Raw genomic sequence first — 20,883 nt, forward strand, 5'->3', positions numbered from 1 at the left:
TCTCCTATAATTCCCGCCTCCAGTCAGGCCCGGCGTCTCAAAACCCTACACGATTTCGTGACTAGAAAAGCTGTGGCGAGCACTGGCGTCGCTCCCAATGGACTTTGTGGAAGTATGGCCATCAGCAGTCTTCAAGCCGGAGCAGACACGTCGCGGCATTCGTTCGCCACGAATTTCCATCGCTCAAACGGAAATTTCCCCTCCCGCGCCTAGAACCCTGCCTGAAGTGACCCCGGGCGGTCATAGACCCCTTTCGGTCACTGTTCCCGCGCAAGGTTTCCTCCCCCCTACAGGACCGCCATCTTGGGGAGGCCTTTCAAAAAAATCTTTTGGGCACGCCAGAAGTGACAGCTCGCTCCATCTAACGAGAGAGACACCAACTAACCATGTGTCCTTCCCCCGGACCGCCACCAGAGTGCAGCACTGTCCACACCCCCCACCTTTTGCAAGGCAACTCGCAGGAGTCGACCATGTGCTCGAGGGTTCGAGAAATCGAAGAGTCCCCCTCCACCTGGACCCAAAGGACAGAGCCCCCGCTTTTAGTTAGGAAGTCCTCTTGATCGAGGAGGATTCTCTGGGAAGCTTTTCAACAGAGCAGACAGGAGGGTTCTCCGCGGATCCGCACCTCGCACGCATTTCGCCGAATTCCGTCATCCACATGCGGAATGTAGTTACCTACATTAAAGGCACCATGGCCGTATTACTTTAGTCTCATTTATCCTTCAGTATTCTGCCCAGAGCAGTTAGAAAAATTTGTACATTCTTTGTATCTTACTAAGCTTCAAAAACATGGCTTCCGCGAACGACCGCGTCTTCCTGCGACGGGCACCAACCCGGTACCGAGACGGCTGAGTTCTCCCCGCTTTGGTAAGTGTTCATCACTGCCCCTTTTTGATTCCACCCCTTCACGATGGCGAATTCCGCCCCTCCCTTAATCGCCTGCAGATCAGGCCTAATTTCTTTGATTGGTTTGGTCTGTAGGCGGGTTCAAGAGTACCGCCAAGATTCCACCAACCTGACGGCTCCAGGAGTGCAGGTTAAGCCTCCATTGTTCAGCCCCATTAGCCGGTCATCAACTGGGATACCACCATTTTGGTCGTAACTTCGTCCCGGGCAACTGGGCAGAGAATTTCCCACCTTCCGCAGGCAACATGCCCCGAATAAATCAACAAGTGCCAGCTGGGAGACAATTTAAATTTAGTTTGTTTTTGTCTTTATAAATGTATTTTTATATTGTGAAGAATTTAACCTTAATGAATAACTGGTATAATTCGGTGTAGGGCCTGGGCCAAATTAACTTAGTAGTTGTTAAGGAATAATGTTGTTTATTACAATTCAACCAGCAAAAGAAAAGAATTAATGATTTAATTTAATAAATCAAAAAGAATCCTAGCAACCCGAATCTTGACTTTTTATTTTAGCTCATAACCAACGATCCTCCAGCTTCTTATAAGCCATTCAGGGGCTGCATGAAATTTCTTGTATACACTCTCTCTCTCTCTCTCGTGCACCTCTGTTATTAGTTTTGACCAGTTCGTTTCCAGCAATTTCAATTCTATTTCAGAGTTTTTCCTAATGTTGATAAGGATCTTAAATAACTTTTACAAGACACGAGGGAGGAGCGTAACAATACTCAACCAAGATGACGGGTGTAAAAAAAATGCAACATTTATAGTATCCAAGATGGTGGCCGTAACGATATGTACAATGGTGTTTTGTTAAAGATTTTTTATTAAAATTTATTAAATTAATTTTTTATAAATTTTAATTTTTTTCCCAAATTCCTAGCATTAAAATTGCGGATTTTCAAGATGGCGGACATGATGTCATACTAGTTGACAATATATATGTTATGAACAAAGTGGTGGGGGTCAGTCTGCCAACAGCCACCATGAAGGAAGGATCGGTCGTCATTTTTATTTTTTTTGCCCTCACTGGGTTCGAACCGAGGACTTCGACCTCCATGTCGTAGGTGTATGTTTTTTAAATATTTTTTATTAAAATTTTATTAATTGTTTCTAATTAAAAATTTTTTCATTAAATCGGATGATAAATTATGATTTTCAAGATGGCCACCATAACGGAAATTGCAACATTGACATCTTATTTCATGATGACATATTCCATGATGACGTCAAAGGCTTATCGGAGGCTGTAGACATGGATACTTAAGGCTCAATATGGACATTTCTAGCCGCTGGTATTTTTAAGGACGACTAAAAACTGTAAATTTTTCCTTCGAAAATGGGAAATTTTGAGTCATTTAAGTGAGACTACCACTAAGATGCTATATTAGTGACATTCTGGTTAAGTCGTAACTGCAAAATGACCCGGGGGCTTGTGGAGGTAGTAATCAGAGAAAAAAGTTCCCGGTGAGAATGTCTGTATTTACCCATATAAAAATCGGTGAAGAGTTGCTGAACCTCCACAGGACTGTGCATCCGCCCCAGACCATAACCGTCGTTTGGCTGATGTTAGACCTGGTGTAAGGGTTGCAATTTTGACACAAAAAAAGCTGATTGTGATTATGCTAAAAAAAAAACACTTTTAAATGTAAATAATTTAGTTTGATTTTGATGGTTGTCCCTCTGGTGTCACAAAGATTTACTGCATGATTTAAAAGTTTAAAAGTTTGAGGGACCTCTAGCTTATTATTGGTCACAAAATAGTGAAGGGGGAAACAGAACTAACAGTAAAATAAGTAAATATTATTTTTATTGACAATGATTTTCTTATAGTCATTCAACATAGAAAATAAATGTGATAATGCATAGTGCTTATCGGTTGGTATAATTTATATACTATGCTCTAGACACTGAGATTATGATTATTAGATATTAAAACTACTTTCAGGAATTGTGGCAGAAGAGTTTCTTGTATTAAAGATTTCACAAGAATCTTTGACTTCTGGCTTTTGTTGAGATAATGTTTCGTTCATGATGGAAATATCATGAATGGAACTAGTTAGGCTGGAAATGCTGCGATGGTAATATTTACTGTACACTCTCTTCAAAAACCAGACGAATGCTTCCATGAAAAAAGAAAAAAAGGCGATTACAAAACCAGCTGCAAGTAACAGGAAATTGCCCTGAACATCATCCAGGGAAAGCATTCTGTCTGGAGGTTTTGTAGAAATTTTTGCTGCAACTGAATAAGCCTGAAACATAAACAATATAAATAATTTGCATGATTTGAAATCATTTTCAAATATTAATAAGATGTATTATATAGCTAGTTAGTATTTATTTTGCGAATTAAGATACAGGATAGAAGTAGCCTACATGGGTAGAAACCAGGGCCGTACGTTGGTAAGGGGTTGGGGGATATATCCCCCTCCGCCGAATATATATAATAAAATTCTATCATTTTCACCAAACAAATTGAAAGAATTTGAAAGCAAACATCAGCAATGTGTTTCTATCCCTCACCCAATAAAGAAAAACTAAATCATTAGCATTTGATCCTCGTTGAAATGAATAGTATATAAGATATATAAAATTAGATCAATCCAGCACATGCTAAAGGAACTAATTTCACTATGAAACACAAGAGTAAATAGACGGGGGGGGGGGGGGGGGGGAACGGAAATCAAAGATTGATGATAAGGTATATAATCAACCAGTTGTCATATATGAATCAAGACCATCAGAGTGCCTGGGAAAGAGTACCTGAGTGCACACTATTATCTTTTAACATGTAATTTCAAATAATTATTTTTTCTTTCATTTCAAAAATGGTAAGTTGAAGTATAACAGTGATGAAACCAGCAAAATTTTAATCTGAAGAAATATGGTAGGAGGAGGTTATACAGTAACAGCACTACTATCACAGCCTTTTGCAAAATTATTTTAGTGATGATTATATTTATTTCTGGATATGTCAGAACTCAATAGATACATTCCTCAAACTTGAGTACCACTTAAAAGAGTTGAGAATTCAGGGCAACAACCAGTTTCGTCCGTGTCTCTGAGTGCATACCTGCAAGTAATGGCCCGTGGAGCTGCGCTGCAGCTCCCAGTCCACCTCCGTCCTCAGCTTGAGCACCAGGCCCGACTGCAGAGCACGCAGCAGAACCCGGTTCATGGCGTCGCTGTGCGGGGTGCCGCGCGGGAACCCCAGCGCCACGTGGAACGGCACGAAGCATTCCTCCGCGATGTGCAGGAATGCTCGCTTGCTGGTGTCCCTACAGAACAGGAAGAGCATCACCAGGCATGAATGCATGACATGCAGCAGAACCTGGTTCATTGCATCGTCGCGTCACCAGGTCCGACTTTCCTGCACGTAGCAGAACCCGGTTCATGGCATTGACGGGGTGTGGTGTGGGAACCCCAGCTATACGTGACACAAAGCAATCCTCCATGATGTGCAGGAACGCAAGCTTATTGGTGTCCCTACGGAACAGGAACAGCATCACCAGGCACGACTGTGTGGCATGCAGCAGAACCCAGTTCATTGCATCGTCGCGTAACCAGGTCCGACTTTCCTGCATGTAGCAGAACCCGGTTCATGGCATTGACGCGGCGCGGTGTGGGAACCTCAGCTATACGTGGATCGGCACAAAGTAATCCTGCATGATGCGCAAGCTAATTGGTGTCCCTACTTAACAGGAAGAGGATCACAAGGCACGTCTTCACTGCATGCAGAATGCACCAGTTTATGGCGTCTCCATGCGGGGCACGGCATGGGAACCACAGTGTCATGTGGAACAGAACAAAGCAATCCTTCATTATGTGTAGGAATGCAAGCTTATTGGTGTCTCTACAGAACAGGATGATGTTCACCAGGCCCGACTTCGCTGCAAGCAGCAGAACCCGGTTCATGGCGTCTCCGTGCGGGGCACGGTGTGGGAACCCCAGTTCCATGTTAGAACAGCACAAAGCAATCCTTCATTATGTGCAGGAATGGTTTCTTATGGGGTTTTTACGGAAAAGAAAGAGGTTCTAGCCAGTGTCGCATCTAGAAACTCTTTAATGTGTTAAGGGGAGTGCTTGAAATTGGAAAAATAAATATATTATTGTTTCAGTTTTTACGAGAAAACATAATTTCTTACAGATCATATAACGATCTCTTCATTAGCTGTTGAGGAGTAGGGCCCATATTGGATTCACTCCTGGAGTCATTGGCATAAACATATTTATATAGCCTATAATAGTAGATAAACTCTTCCATTTACAAGATATTTCATATATGTACAGTCACAGTTGAATAATTCAATTTATTAATTTTTTGTAATACTTTAAAATTAATAATGAAACTGCCTCATTCATGAAGAAAATTTTGCAAGATCAACTCTGCCAGAATGATTCTTTACTACAACTTTTTATATTAAATTATTTTCCAAAAGAAGGGCGATAAAAAGTTGTTATTTTTTATTGCAGTGTTAAAATGGTTCACTGGGAACAAGATTACCCATGTGTGAAATTGGCTTTGAGTAGAAATTCTAGCTTGTCTCGAGACCCAAAAACAGCATAGCGATTGTTGCGTCTTTTCGTCAAGTTCTTCAAACCATCCTCAATTGCAGACAGGTACTCAACTTTCTTCAATACTTTGGTTGCAATCGGATCGAAAGAGTTGTTGAAATAATGCTGCCAACCTTCTCCATCTGAAACATATCAAATGTACATATCACAACAGCCTGATGTTTTTATTCGGTAGGTTTTGACGACACACAACTATTCGCAAAGGGTTATGGTTGATGTCGTCCGCTGGTGTTCCCTCTGCTCACACAGACTGTAACGCCCTTTCTTTGCATCACAGGAGCGTGTGCACATAATGTGTGACCGAAACGCGCCTTCGGTGCATCATGGTGCGACGTGTGCCGTGAGTCGAACGTGCACCACAGTCGATGATTGGATTACCACCCGCACGGCAATCGATTCAATAGTGTATTGTGTATTTAAATTGTGATTTCAGGGATTAAGTAATCAATGAACAATGTTTTCATTACAATCCACTTGTAATAAGATTTAATCAAATTATGGATTCGCGTAATCATGCCCGAGATGTGGCTTGAGGTATCCCTTTGCGCATGGCATGTTTTTTTCCGGGAAGCGATGCCGGGGTGGTGCGCTGAAACCACGTCCTCACTTAATACCTCTTCCGTTTTCAACCGGGCTAGTGCGTGCAACTCCACGGAGCCATTGTCCATTGTTCACCGTTCAAGTTTCAACAATAGCATATTTTTACTAATCCATTTTCATCGGCTCCACGGCAAGCCTCCATAGTTGACCTGAGCTCACCGACTGATTTACTTAATTGTTTGTACCCTCTTACGAGACATTTCAGTTTAATACATAAATGATCAGGTTTTAACCCATGCACGAGCGTGTCCAGGGTCTTACTACATGAACTTGAGTCACTAAGACATCTTACAGTTTTGCCTGCACAGGGAAACCTGTAAAGGGAGCGGTGTTGCGAACTCCCCTTTTTTTTTTTTTTTTGTAAAATGGACTGAAAACTTTTGACCGCTAGTGCATGCGTTGGAGTGGCGTCGTCGCTGACGCACTCTTCTCCTCTACCAGTTCCCCCACCATTTACCTTATTTTTCTCGTCATGAGATCGGAATTTTTGTAATGTTCGAAAATCGTAATTTCATTTCAAAAACCAATAATTAAAAAATATGACATTCCTAACAATGGAGCAAAGTGACAATATTTGAATCACTTAACTAGTTAAGTACATACCTAACATGGCCACTTTATAACCCCCTTCATATACTTGTCTGGCAGAATTTATGAAATCTGGATACAATGGAAGGGTAACAAATGCAATAATGGATCCTGTGTAGCAAGCTGTGACGATAATACTAAATATCCAGTATGACCCTGAAAACGAAAAGAAAACATTTCAATCACAGCTGATAAAAGAGTCAACATATCTTACACTCAGTTTGAAACCAGTCATTAAACTCAAAATAAATACAACCTTGTAGCATATCTGTGTCTCTCATGTTGGTAAAATAATTTTAACTGATGTGTATCTTAAAATATTATGTATTCCTATAATTATTTATTTTAATCTAATATCCTTATATTAATACATTTAATAAGATGCTAAGCAAAAATGAAGTATTTTATTTTGTCATGCAAAATATGATAATATAAATAATTCTTAATAACAGTAATGATAAAACTGATTCAGCCATGATGGCAGGTGTTAAACCCTTTATCAGGAATATACTTATTGATCACCATATTCACCTATGAACATTCTGGTAGCATTCTTGTCAGTCGATGTCCAGGACTGCTTGCCAGTGAAGGTGAAGCAGTTAGTGAATGTGCCGAACACGTACCAGAACATGTTCTCCATTTGCCAGGGGTTCTTGAGCAGGTCACTGAGCGAGTGCTGGTGAGAGAATGCGACCGGGAAGATAGCGAGCAGGTACGTCAGTGTTAGCGCCAGCCAAACTGACCAGTGGAATGGGCCCATTATGGCACGGTACCTTTGAAAACAGCCACGCAAACATGTTGGAGTCTCTGAGGAAAACATTTACAAACATATAATATGCCATAACACCTTTTTCATGCAAGGCACTGAACTAGTATGCATTATTTTCAATGCTGGGTCGCTATGTGAGAATTTAATTGAGAGCCCTGATATTTAATATTGAAATAAAATCGAATGAATGATTTATAATTAAATGTGTAGTTGACAGTGAGGTCATTGCAGGCACACACAGATGTCTAAAATAGTGAAGAGAAAGTGGGAATGGAATTGACTATGGACAACTTATTGTAAAGACTTATCAATGGTTGGTTGGGCTATTAAAACCAGGGTCCTCCCAAGTGAGAGACCATTAATTTACCACTATGCTACCTCAAACACATCGGGCTGTTACCTGCTGCTCTACACTCGCACACAGAAGTGCGTGTTACCTAGGCAGCGCTGTGGACGTCCTAGTGATGAAGGATGCGCAGTCGATGGAGTGTCCCACGGACAGTGTCATCTGCCCCAGGGAGTAGGGGGAGACGTAGAGGCCTGCCAGGCCTACGTGAGCCCGGTGGGCCACCAGTTCCCGTACCACGCCACTAGCCTGGCTGCTCCTGCACGCATCGTCAGTCAGGGAGGTCGGGGGTCAGCAACCATGCAAGCATGCATAAAGACATCGGGTTTTGACGATTCGAAAGTGAATAAGCCATAGATCGGAAGGCAGAATCTAGACATACATCATGTCGGACTCAACAGTTTTTTTAGGACATGACAATTTTCCATAGTTTTTATTACATATTTTTCTTTGTTATAGTAGTGATCTATATTACTTTATAATATTTTTTTGTTTTAGTAGAATGCCATTCTAAGGGCGGTATTCCAAAACATTCAGGTAAGGTAGCGAATAAGCACTACCTTGTTGGGATACAACTGTAACCTATCTCGCAGACTGTATTCCAGAACGCGTCCCAATCCAATTCCTGTTAGGAAACGAAAAAGCAACTGTTTTAATAAACTGTGCCCTGTACGAGGCTAGAAACTGATTTCAATGCATTCTAGCGGATGTTTGGCAACCATCGATGGATTTGCTACGCCAAAATCCTACAGATAGCAGCACTATCGTATGAATTAATTGGCGTAATTTTAATTTTCTCAGGTAATTTTAAAGTTGTTGATTATTTGTTTTTATGACCATTAAACTATTCAAATACATTCCAGAATAGGTTTTGCTATTATAAAGTTTTATTTGACACACTAGGTAATTTTAAAGTTGTTGATTATTTGTTTTTATGACCATTCAAGTAATAAAATATATTTCAGAATAGTTTTTGCTATTATAAAGTTTTATTTGACACACTAAAACACATTATACATCCCCCGATTATAATTAAAATGGCTATATATGAGTTAGTGGCGCCAGATACGATTCAGCCATCGGGGAGAAATCAACGAAAAAGTGAGCTCTGCGCATGCGCGTGATTTTGGCAACGAAACGGCAACAGATAGGACACCAAAAATCAGTGCCCTAAAAATAAGGTACTGGCCGTGTCCTATCGTGCACTTGGAATATGGTTAGGGTACAGGTATCGCATATTCAACACCTAAACCCTTATTTTTGTGTCTTGGAATACGGCCCTAAATGCCAATAATATTTGTTGCATTTAATCACTATGTATACACTATTGGCATTTAAACAAAATTAGAGTAATACATTCATAAATCGACAATTGTATAACATGTTTGTTCAGATATCTTGAGATTTATGTGTTGCCCATTTTGACATTTTATTGTTAAGTAGGAAATTTTATTGAATAAACTTTTATCTTTTAAATAAAAAGTTTTTTTATAACTACAATGATGAACCATTTTCATTGCGGAGTTATTAAATTAATCGTTGTGAAAAATTCATTATCAAAACAATAGTGCCTATCAATTATTGCATTAAAAAGGCATTTTAAATGAAGAACCATCACCAATGTAAGTTCTAAAAAATAAATAAACTAAATGTAAATATTATATCACACACTATTTATACTTGCCAGTGTGTGACATCTTGTTGTTTGGTGTAGCTGTCTGTGTCATTTCTATGAGGTGAAGAGATGAAACCCCAAGCAGCGTGGTAGTCATCGCAAAAATTTAACACACTTCACACAGTTTATTAAAATTGATATAATTTTGATCAAATGTGCCTGTTTTTATAAGTTCGTTCAAGAACATGCATAAATTCAACTAGTAGGAATATTTGTCTAATTACAAGTGCCACCACTCTGATTGGATTCAATGTGGGTTTTTCGATTTCTCTGACCTTTACAAACTTTTATCATGATTTAAATAATACTCTGCTAATATGTAATTGTAATAAGTTAACTTCATCGTAGAACCTTAAGCAGTTTCAGGATGACCAACCACTATTCAACTGAAATAAAAGGGCACAAACACTGTGTTATAAATTCAATATCAGAACAAAAATTTTAGTTAGATTTTCTTTAGTTATGACAATAAACTGAAGTACAGATGACCAAGCACATTTGGGAGATTTAATCATTTTTAATAATAAACACTATCAACGGATATGTGGTTCCTGAAATATCAGTTCCACTGCTCATGCCAAAACTGTAAATAGATTATGCAATTTTTAACTTTCACAATGTAAGTCAATTCAGTAAATTGCATGCCGTTAATAACAATTGCCAATCAAAGGGTACCTAATGGATATAAATTCGTTTACAAGTACTTATACAAAAACACTCAAGAAGTAGAGAATGCGAGATAATTTTTTCTTCACTCACATTAAGGCAATGTTTCGAAAAAATTAATTTTCCCGTCGTCTTTAACACCACATGTGTAACAATGAAAGTGGAACACACTCACCTTCTATCTGTAGCAGGGAAGTTCCTAAACTCAGTTGTAAAGTTGAGTGTCTGGGAGAGAAGTCTGAGCAAGCGAACTTCCAATCCTTCCCAAGTATCTTCGCTGGCATCACTTCCGGAAATATTCCTGAGAAATAACTTCCTTCCACTTTAAATTTACAGACCAAATGCATGGTGAACTACAATTTATTCCTTTTTTTCTGGCATGTTTGAGTTTTATTAGGAAGGAGAGATTTACTTTGGTAAAGACCCTGTAACACTGTTACATTGAGGCCAACCATCGGTGCTCCTCTGGGGAAGCCTTCTTTTTACAGACGAGAGAACCAAACGCCCGATCGTGCATCTTCGGTTTTTTTTTTGGTTCATTGTAAATAAATATGGCAGTGTTGATAAAAGGATACTGATGGTCAATTAGGTTAGGTTAACTACATTATAAATACTTTAAAACATTCTGAATGGTTGATTTGGTTAGGATAGCTACATTAAAGATACGGAAAAAACATGAACTTCGGGTTTTGGCTCTCTCATCTGTGAAAAGAAGGCTTCCCGCTCCTCTGTCGCACATGCCATTATGCCACATCGACCCCCCCCCCCCCCTAAAAAGTGTGTACATCAAACCCATCGATGGTGTGGGTTAGTGTAGTGAAGAAAACAAACCCGAGGTCGATGGGTCGATAGCAGCCCGCGTGGCTATCGAGAAGTGTTAAAGTGTATATGTTTTCATCCGCCTTACTGTGTATGTATTCCTTCGCCAGACATAGATCCCAAACACTGTTATTTATTTATTTAGTCACTAATTGTTAATTAAAGTAACCTCATCACTTGCCCTTTTTTCTTAAGATAATATTGTTCACTGTACGACTAAGCGGAAAATCTCAGTCCGGGTCTTTCCCGCGCTCTACGTACTTCACGCGAGAAATGCCGGATTTGCCAGTGCCGAGTCAGTCGTCGCTCGCTCGGCACTGTGGTCGGATGCGCGAGCACCATGGGGTCTTCAACATCTTGCCATCACCATCTGTAACCTCCATAGTGTAAGTTTTTAAATCCTTTTGCATCGGCCCCATGTTCAGTCCCATTTTCGGTGCGGTTGTAAGGAACCCACCGCATAACTTAAATCTTCCGTTCAGAGTAACGCGTTTTCGAGTTAAATCGTTTTCTAAATTCCCAGTTGACGGCCCGCGTTCGCATACCCATCCTCTGGTGGGATGTACGATTTGTGAACTTTTCCAACTTCGCCCGTACTGGGCCGTTTCCGGACTAAATGTGTCAACTTTCTGCAAACTAACTAAACATGGGAACCTCCTACGGTAGGCCTTGTTCGTCCATGTGGGAAACATGCCTGCGAGGGCCCTCCGCCCATGCCATTCCAGGGACTGTTTAAAACATCATCTCTGCCCAGACATTGAACAAATCTAAACTCAACTAATTGCAAGGCTTACCAAGCTACTGTTACAGCATTGTTCATTAATCAAACCAAAGCAGATAGAAAGTTAATCACACTATATTCTACCATTTTTGATACGTTGAGGCAGTGTAGGTAAATCAGATTAAGTACCTACATAAATACTACCATAAACATTATACACTGCTGTAATGGTGGATATTTTAGTTTCACAAGGACATGAGGAATGAACAGAAACAAGGTGTGATTCCGTCTTAATATAATTACTGTATATTTTTTTTAAATGATATAACTTATAACCATTGAATGAGAGACAAAAGTATAACAGATATTAAAATGCGTTAAATTAATATTTCAATTACATAATTAAAAGAGCTCTCGGATATGTTAAAAATATATGGGCCAGCCCTAAATTAATTATTAAAGGTTTCATTTAACATAAATAAACAAATAAAAAATACAAAAAGGCACAAACAATACCAATGTAAGTTCTTAAAGTCCAGAACGAAAGTTTTATATAATTCTTATTTCTTCGAACGTAGTAATTTAAAGGTTATCCCAAAAACGTTCATAAATACTGTATAACTGGAAGTCTGTTGTTCGCTGGCCGGAGTTTAGAAGTCAACATGGTGTCAGGGCACCTGTTTGTTGGAGAGGGCGGGTGAAAATGCGGCTAGACCAACATCCGGCTCTTGGACCCTGTCTGTGAACAGTCCGAATCAAACATGATCAGAACTGGTACACAGACAGTAAGCAAACTGGGCAGAAAATGCCCGCGAAAAGATAAAGGGAGGTCGGGGAATAAACCTGATAGTAACTCACCAGACAAGGAAGTTGGCTTCTAGGTTCTGAAGCGTAGCAAGTCCGGATCTGAAGATCGCGAAAACGCGGGAGGTACGGACGTTTCCATAATTTCAAAAAAAAAATTATTTTAAAAAAATAACTATTATTCTGTGTACAGTACAGATGGACTAAACTACTTAAAGAATTTATAGGGATAGCATCCCTTGTATAATTGACTACATCGTCGGTTACGGACGGACAGAGAAGTCTTGATGTGCGTCTCGCCGATCCGCCGATAACTCAAAACAGTCCGTCTGGAATCGCGACGCGAAGTGCCCGCGGAGAGGCCACGTCTCGTAATTAAAAGGAATCGCTCAATCAAATTGGGGGGGGGGGGGGAGGGAGAGACTAGGTCGTCCGGACCGAAAGGTTCCGAAGTTCTCCGAGTGGGAATCACAAAAAACTCTGACTTCGATATCTCGAAGTTGATAGCACTGGCCGATTTTAGCGCTACCTGTTGAGGGGTGTCTGAAACAAATAGGGATCGGCTCGCCCGAGATGTTTGCTACAGCCTGGGGCTAATGGTGCAGTCGGTGCTGCTCTCTGGCGTCCTACAGGGGAATGAAAGAGGGAGGTTAGCAATGTCGCCACCAAGTGACGCGGGCGTTAGCTCCACCAGCTGGCGACAAGTGAAGAAGTAACTATTTCTGCTGCTAGATGTCGTGTGTGGTCCATATTTGCACATATTTTTTCTATGGCAAATCGTCCTTGAAGTAGGCCACTGCCTGGCGAGTTCACGTCAGGGCAATGCCCTGGGCTAGATTCTGAGAACCAAAAGGGGGGGGGGGGGGGACTGGGAGGTGAGGGTGGACAAAAAACACGAGGCTGGGAAAGAGCGTCCTAACGTGACTTTTTATGAGTGAACCTAAGACGTAAGCGTGATGGGAAGAGCTGGTCTAAGCTCGTCTCTGAGAAGTGGTAACAACTCGTCCAGAGCTGTTGTGTGCAAATTTTTGTCATGCAGGGAAATAATGTTACAGGCCGCGGGCGTGACTGCAAGCGGGAGAAATGTCATGCGGGCTGCTAACGATGTCTTAAACTTGCAAAATATCAGATTTGCCCCTGAGAAAATGTGCCTCGGATCACTGCAGCAAAGTTTAACTAAGTGAGTACACCAGCCTAACAAAGTGTGGATCACCCAATTGTAACCAAATTATATGGAAAATAAAATTTCCAAAAATAACTTAAAATTATAATAAAAATTTTAAAAAACCTGCCTAAATACCTAATTTCCGGCACACTACCAGCATCCACACTTCGTAGTTTCCCGCACAGACTCACTACCAGCTGTGAGTGTAATATCTGCGTCTTTTAGGAGTGTTTAATGTCTTATATTCTTTCGTTTGTAAAATGTTTGCTGTGTTCTATGTCACGGATGTGATGTGTCAGTAAGACTGCATCCTTGTACCATACTTCGCTAGCCTCTACGTGGTATGACCAACAGAAACTCGTTCTTACTATCGCATCCCTGCTCTAGTCGTAACCGTAATGCTTCCATATCGTAAGTACGTAAAGACGTGCTCCGGTACCAACACGACCCGGGCTGAGTGCTGCGTTAGACCATGTAAAGTGCTATCTCTTGTTGCAATAAATCAAAACCAATTCAGTTACTTTCTTTCTCTGGTAACAAACCACTGCTGTTTCCAACGACATGGCCTGTAGCCCCTTGAGAACTCACCAGAACCTTTATCAGTCTACTGCCATCACGGAAAACTCCCTGCGGCGACAACATATTTGTCTCCAACTATATTTTACAATAGATTTGGAGGGGTAGTATTGGATGAAAAATGGCTTCCAATTTTCTCCCTACAAATAAATTGGGACAGATAACCTAAAATATAGTTTTAAATCATGTGGTCACACTATTAAAGTTTATTTTTGGTTTGAGTTATCACAAACTTTTCCATTTGAATCTAATTTTGGAATTAAATAAAGCATTACAGTTCTGGATGAAATTCTTAAATTTTCTATGCCATTTGTGTATTTTTAAAATTTTTAAACAATAATAATTTTAGCTCACAATAATATTCGTTACATTATAAAATTAATGTTCGGGGAATATATTTAATTAATAGAAATATAATGCACTCTTTACACATCGAATTAATTCGCATACAACATCCATATTAATGTCATATGCGAAATAATATTACTTCAGTTATTTCACTTGTATAAACTTTTTAATGCCCATGTTTTTTTTTTTTTTTTGCCATTTTAAAGATTCATTGTGACGAAAACGGATATCTTTTCCGTTTTCGTTAGGCACGATTTTGATTGGTTGATTACATCCAATATCTAACATATTTTAGAACTCTTCCTATATACAAAATATTTTATGGAACCTGTAGTCATTTAAATTGTCAAACAAACATAGCTGCGCCAGTGATGTTTACGATGATGTCATAACCCCTCAACTTTATTTGGCACAACATATTAGAAGGTGTTGGGAGCGAATGTTTGACAGTGTAACAAGGTCTTTTAAAGGGCGGTCTTTATTTTCCAAGCACAAATTAACTCAGAGACCCTTAAAAGCGAAGATACCTCCAACAGTACTGTGGACTCCGAACGACTGAGTTTCAGGATAAGAGCTCATTTCAGCCCAATGGCAGATACAGGGCTTTATTTCGGGAAGAGATTAAAAAAGATTAATTATTTATATTCATAAAACTTACACCAGCAAAAGGGGGTTTGGGCAGTTAAATTATCATCCTCAACATGCATCACTGACTATGAAGTTTGTGATTCAAGGTGTTGTACAAGGTGTTTTAACAGCACAACTTGCATCACTCAAAATAACATAACACCATCAACGAGATCCCGTGTATTTTTTTTTTTTATATAACTTCAGCATCTGCCATTGTTCTAGCCTGAGTGATGTAATGGCTGTTGAAACTGATTCCTCGTCCTACTATCGTGAATTTGGGTCCCAATTTGGCCACAAAATATTTAGAATTAGTTTGTATGCTGTCTTAAACCATAAAAGACCCCAGACATAATTAGATTGCCTCTATCTAGTTATTAATTGGTCACAAGTCAGGAAGCACTAAGGGCGGCCATGGCATGAGGAACATATGCTAGTCACAATTTGGTATGAAATATTACTTTATTGATGTGTGCGCAATAAAACTATAGTTTTGCTAATGCACGTGATTTTTTTTTTTCGAAAACAGACTGTGAATACGACATTCAATGATTTTATGCCAAGAAATTTCTAACACTTTGCAGTCTAGTTTCGAATGAAGTTATAACTGTGGGGGAATTTAAACATCAGGCAACTCTTTCCTGTACAAAGCCCTGATTTGGCATAAAGTCTTCACAATGACAAATGGTCGCAATGAATAGCAGCGACAATATTTATCATAGATAAGTTATGAAGAGAAAATTATGGTGTGTCTCCCTTTGCTTTTTTTTCAATATCCCGCATTGGATCACTTATTTCTTAAACTAAATATTAAAAAAGTTTTAGCCGTTTTCACAGTTAAGAATTTGTATTTCAATGATAACGATATTTATGGATATTCTTATATAAATTATTTCTAACTCATATGTTGGCTCAGGTAACTTCAGCCAGATGGCAGCACTGAGTTGGAGAAAGTTGGGATGTTGGTAAAACAACTGATTCTCATTCAGAGCACAAGTTATTATTCCAGTCGGGCCATCCTGATTTTGGATATCGATGCTTTCCTGGTATCACTGCAGAAAAAAAAAAGATGGAAAATGTTCGTATAATGTAGTCCAGGTCCTTTACCAATGTCCTGAGTTGTGTATTTCTGACTCTACTATCCTCATAGGATTAGAGTTTTTAAGTGATCAGGTCATTTAGCTCCCACCGAAGTGGCCCGGTTTTGATTCCCAGTGTAAACATAACCGGAACCCAAAGGTTTTCTACGAGATTTACCGTTTTCCCACTCACACATTCCCTCATTGCTTGAGATCACAGATACAAACCTTATCGATAACCTTGAGGTCGAATAGACATTATTCCCGGATTTATTACAATTTACTCGATACAGACAAGAGTCTATACTCAGTTTAACATAGAAATCATCATCAGTGTCATTTTTTTGTGCACTCACCGCAGTATTACGTAGTGAGGTTGTTCGCTGACGGCTGCCACGAGACGCCGTCCGCCCAAGCCGTGGCGGAACTTGTCCGGGAACAAGTCGACGTCCCTTGTGAGGCCACAGCGACGCCACGACGTGAGCAGCCTGCCTGCTCGCCCGTCGCCCGCGAATGGCTCGTGCGTGTGCAGCACCAGCACCGGCTACCAGAAACGGTCGCGCTCAAAAACCAGTGGTTGGCCACACATGCATTGCCGCATGAATGCTGAATTGAAGTCACCTTTTGATCACAAGCTAGGTGCACAATAAAAATAAAAACATGAGCGAGTGCATAGGAGGCCAAGCCCACGACCTGTGCGAAATCTTACTGTTAATTTTAGCCAATGAAATTTCGAGATACATTCGACATTTGTTGGTATGGTTAGTAAAAATAACTATATTAACTACCATCTGATCTTAACCAGTGACATCTGACTAGTAATGTGTGAATACAGTTTTTTAATGTTTAAATTAATTGTGTTACCTATTAAAATTTTAAGTAAACATTCTAACCATAATTTTTTTTTAAATTTAAATTAATGGCTTATATTTTTTTATAAATAATAGTCTTAATTTATTTTTGATGCTGGAATTACACCTCGCTATTGAAATATCTCGAAAACTTCTTGCCACAATATGATTGATAAATAAAAACAATTCATTAGTCCCACCAAATAACACCCTTATGTATTCTCATGTGCATGACAATCCTAAGCGATTTTGTGAATCAGTAGGTTAGAATGCATGATGGTTAAATCTTGTGCACACGACCTAATGTTACTGGTGTTTATTCCGTTGTGCACCCAGATTAACTCAGCTGCACCATGTTTGAAGGACACTTAATTCGTGAAATGCAGTGTTCTCATTGTGAAAACAATTTTAAAGGACTGTATTTTATGGCAGCGGCTGTTTTTAATGTCATAAATCCTATTGTATACTGACGTCGTACCTCTGCGGTATTAAAGCCCGGTCTCCACCCACTCCCACAGAAACAGTGCCCGCTGGCAGAATTCACCTCTCGCACACTCCGCACGAGTCAAGAGCAAGACTTCGCCAATTAACATCTGAAGTTCGAAAAATGCAAACTTCTTAAAATTGAATATAAAAGAAAAAATGTCTAAGTTAAATCTAAGTCGGTCACTAACAACAAATGGAGTCGTTGCAGCAGTAACAGATTGTAAAATTATATTGTAATTTAAAAGCAACTACAGCATATTTACATTCTCAGCTAAGTGTTTTCGTTCCCCAGTTTTTATTCAATGGCTCTGTGTTATGTTTAGCTTGTAAGTTTTACGTAAATCATTATTATTCTTGATTGGAGCAGTTTGGTGTGGGGTGACGATTCCCTCCTCCCATGCAACGCCACCATCTACCGGCAGTCTTCTTCAGACAATGATCCAGGGTGGGCGCGCTGTTCCGTGGGGAGCCTGCATTTTAGTGTGCACTTGATTCTTCATTCTGGTAATTATAATTTGTCTAAACCAAACCTTATCTTTTAGCTCCCCATGCATTCCTGGATCATTTCTGTGAAGCCAGGCCTATCCCAACAGCCTTTAACTTAACCCCGCAACATGACCACGCCATGGCGTCAAACAATTTTACAGGACTGGCCGACTCCAGCGTAACATTTTGGATAATTCAGTCGCGCATATGCCTGCCGGCCACAACGAACTATTTATTTGAACTAAGTAGATTCACGTCTCGCGATGCCGGGTAGAGTCATGGGTCACTGAAGATTCGGGGCTGGGCGTTTCCAATCAAACCTTCCTTTAAGGAGACTGCCTTTAGAGTGGCATAGTATGTAGTGTAAAGTGCAACATGTTTATTTAGTATTCAAGTGAATGTTATATCTTGTCAGCGCTAGCACCGTGTATAACCGCAACGTGTCAGTTAAAAAGGCAACTGCAAGTGTTCTTAATTATTTCTTTGTCTACTACCCTAACTATTAAACAGCCTTCTAGGCTGCTTAGGTAATGTGGAGCAGTCTACTAGTTAATTTCACCTAACCACATATGCATAGCCTCAGGGCCTAGTGAACCATGCCGCGGCCGACGACCCACGTCACAACAATGGATAGTTTGCAAGCTATCCCATCGCCTGCTCCAAGTTCAGCAATTTCCCCCTTCAAAACCACTATGTCCACCCCAAGGCCTGGCCACATGACCTCGACGGATTGAAATACATATTAATCATTATTAGGCGAGTTCAAGCACCTTTACCGCAATATTTTTGGTGTCGAAATATGGCGATGGTTAAGTACAGAAGTAATTTTTGCAGCATCAAAGTATGCCATCCTCTGAAAGTTTCTAAATACATGTTAAAACATCAGGTAAACTATAAGCTGCCATACTACAATTTTATCATGTCTCCAGATTTATGTAATTTAGACATTATACCACAAATTTTTCAGACATAATTATTTAACCTTGAAGAAATATCAGTGTAATCAATATTTTTTTCTGAGATGTATATTAACTACATGTACTGTATGGTACATATTTTACTGTAAATATATATTATTTTCATTAAATGGCATAAGGACTTAACAGGAAAAAAGTTTGACTTAAATTTTTATAACTTGCTGGGTTTGCATAATTTATTATGACTGTGGGTTATACTCTAACTCATATGACTACATTCAAAATGAGTACATATATAAATAGTAAATAATTCTTCATCTACACTTATACATACTCAAAACTACCCAACTCCAACCTTTGAACCAAAGGTGTAATAAAATAAAAAATATATTTTCACCACAAGTCTGTATCACTTTGCATTCCAGAATTTGAGACAAACAAGCGGGGAAGGTATATCGATATAGTGTCAGTGTATGCTATTCCATTAAAAAAAAAATTATCAATTCGCTTTTAGATTTTATTAATTCTCCTGATATTATAGCTGCTAACTGTCTGCATTGATTATTTGCATTTAAATAGACCATTTTGAATGTGACTTCCAGACTTTTCAGTGATTATATTCCCGGGGCGAAGTACTATCTGAAATTGATACCAGTGATTTGCATTATCCCTAAAAGTTTGTAACATCACGACAGAAACACGAAGATGGCTACAGGAACTTCATGTGTGTTGAAACTCTCACACTCACCTCCTTGTTTCTGCGATCACCCGCCGTAACGACAAGCAGATTTACCACCCCGTGCGATGGTCCCGCGGCCAGGAACCGCTGAACCTCCGTGGGAGACGCCTCTGTCACCACGACCACGCGGCCCACGCTCTGGTTGCCCACCGCCTGTGCCAGCGCCAGGTCGCGCAGCAGGAGCACATAGTGCCGGCACGCGCCGCCGCCGGGCTGAGCCCGGGACGCCCGCGCCGTCGACGCCTTGCCGTGGGTGCGGGGCAGCGGGTACCGGCTCAGCAGTGACCTCAGGAGGAGCTCCCTCGTCGTCTCGTAGTGATCGTCGTACAGCACCACCGAGGCGCAGCCGTGCAGATACCGTTCCGCGACATAGCTCACGAACCCGACGAAGAGCGTCAGTTCTTCCGCTTTTTCCGGCACTTCTGCATACGGAGAGTAGTGATCCACTCGCAGGATGTTCGCCAGCCCTTGTCTCCTCCTCGTTTTTGGTGCTTCGAATATTTCTAAGGGGTCGTCTGGGAATGAGGCCACATCGTGTGAATGAAACGGGCTCATTCTTATCTTTGGCGAGGCCGAGCTTTCATCACAATGATGGTCTTTATAAATAAATTTTTCAATGTCGTTCGATTCACAACTTGAAAAGTTCAAAGATTCAGGAAAACATATATCCAGAAAAACTTGCATAGCAATATACGTATATAATATTTTGTTTTGCATCATTTCAAATTTGTTCGTATATAGGAGGTACTGTTTTATTTAAGGAAGGGAATGTATTTAGTTTTTAACATTAATGTAATTTCCTTTAACTTTTTTTGGGAGTGTTTTGATGCAGGAGCCCCTGATGGTAGTCTAGAACAGGACATGCTCTAGGGCGGACACGCAGTTGCTTAAAGAAACGTCAATGATTTGAAAAACGATTCTTCATTCTGGTAATTATAGTCATTCTTCGAACCCCATATCCCTGGGCCGATTATCTGATGTAGGGTCTATAACACACTGTTTCAACTTAACTCTGCCACACTAACTCGCCTCGGAGTCTCTGTTTACATTATTGGCCGACTCTATATTGGACAAGTTTAAGTTAATACATCTGTGCATTACATCTGCCAGAATCAGCAATGTCTTTTTTAAATACTAGTGT

General features: G+C 40.1%; 1 protein-coding gene across 1 annotated transcript; it reads right to left on the minus strand.

Annotated features, from left to right (window-relative positions):
- Window positions 1-209: 209 nt before the first annotated feature.
- LOC134540957 (ionotropic receptor 21a) lies at window positions 210-20,297 on the minus strand. Its single transcript, XM_063384046.1, has 7 exons — window positions 19,752-20,297; window positions 16,620-16,807; window positions 7,875-8,042; window positions 7,200-7,441; window positions 4,782-4,795; window positions 3,979-4,236; window positions 210-221 (listed from the first exon to the last, which is right to left on the minus strand). Exons 1-7 carry the CDS (start codon window positions 20,295-20,297, stop codon window positions 210-212), a joined length of 1,428 nt encoding a protein of 475 aa, XP_063240116.1.
- Window positions 20,298-20,883: the final 586 nt, after the last annotated feature.

Source organism: Bacillus rossius, chromosome 17 (assembly GCF_032445375.1).
Source record: "Bacillus rossius redtenbacheri isolate Brsri chromosome 17, Brsri_v3, whole genome shotgun sequence".
Classification (NCBI taxonomy): Eukaryota; Metazoa; Arthropoda; class Insecta; order Phasmatodea; family Bacillidae; genus Bacillus; species Bacillus rossius.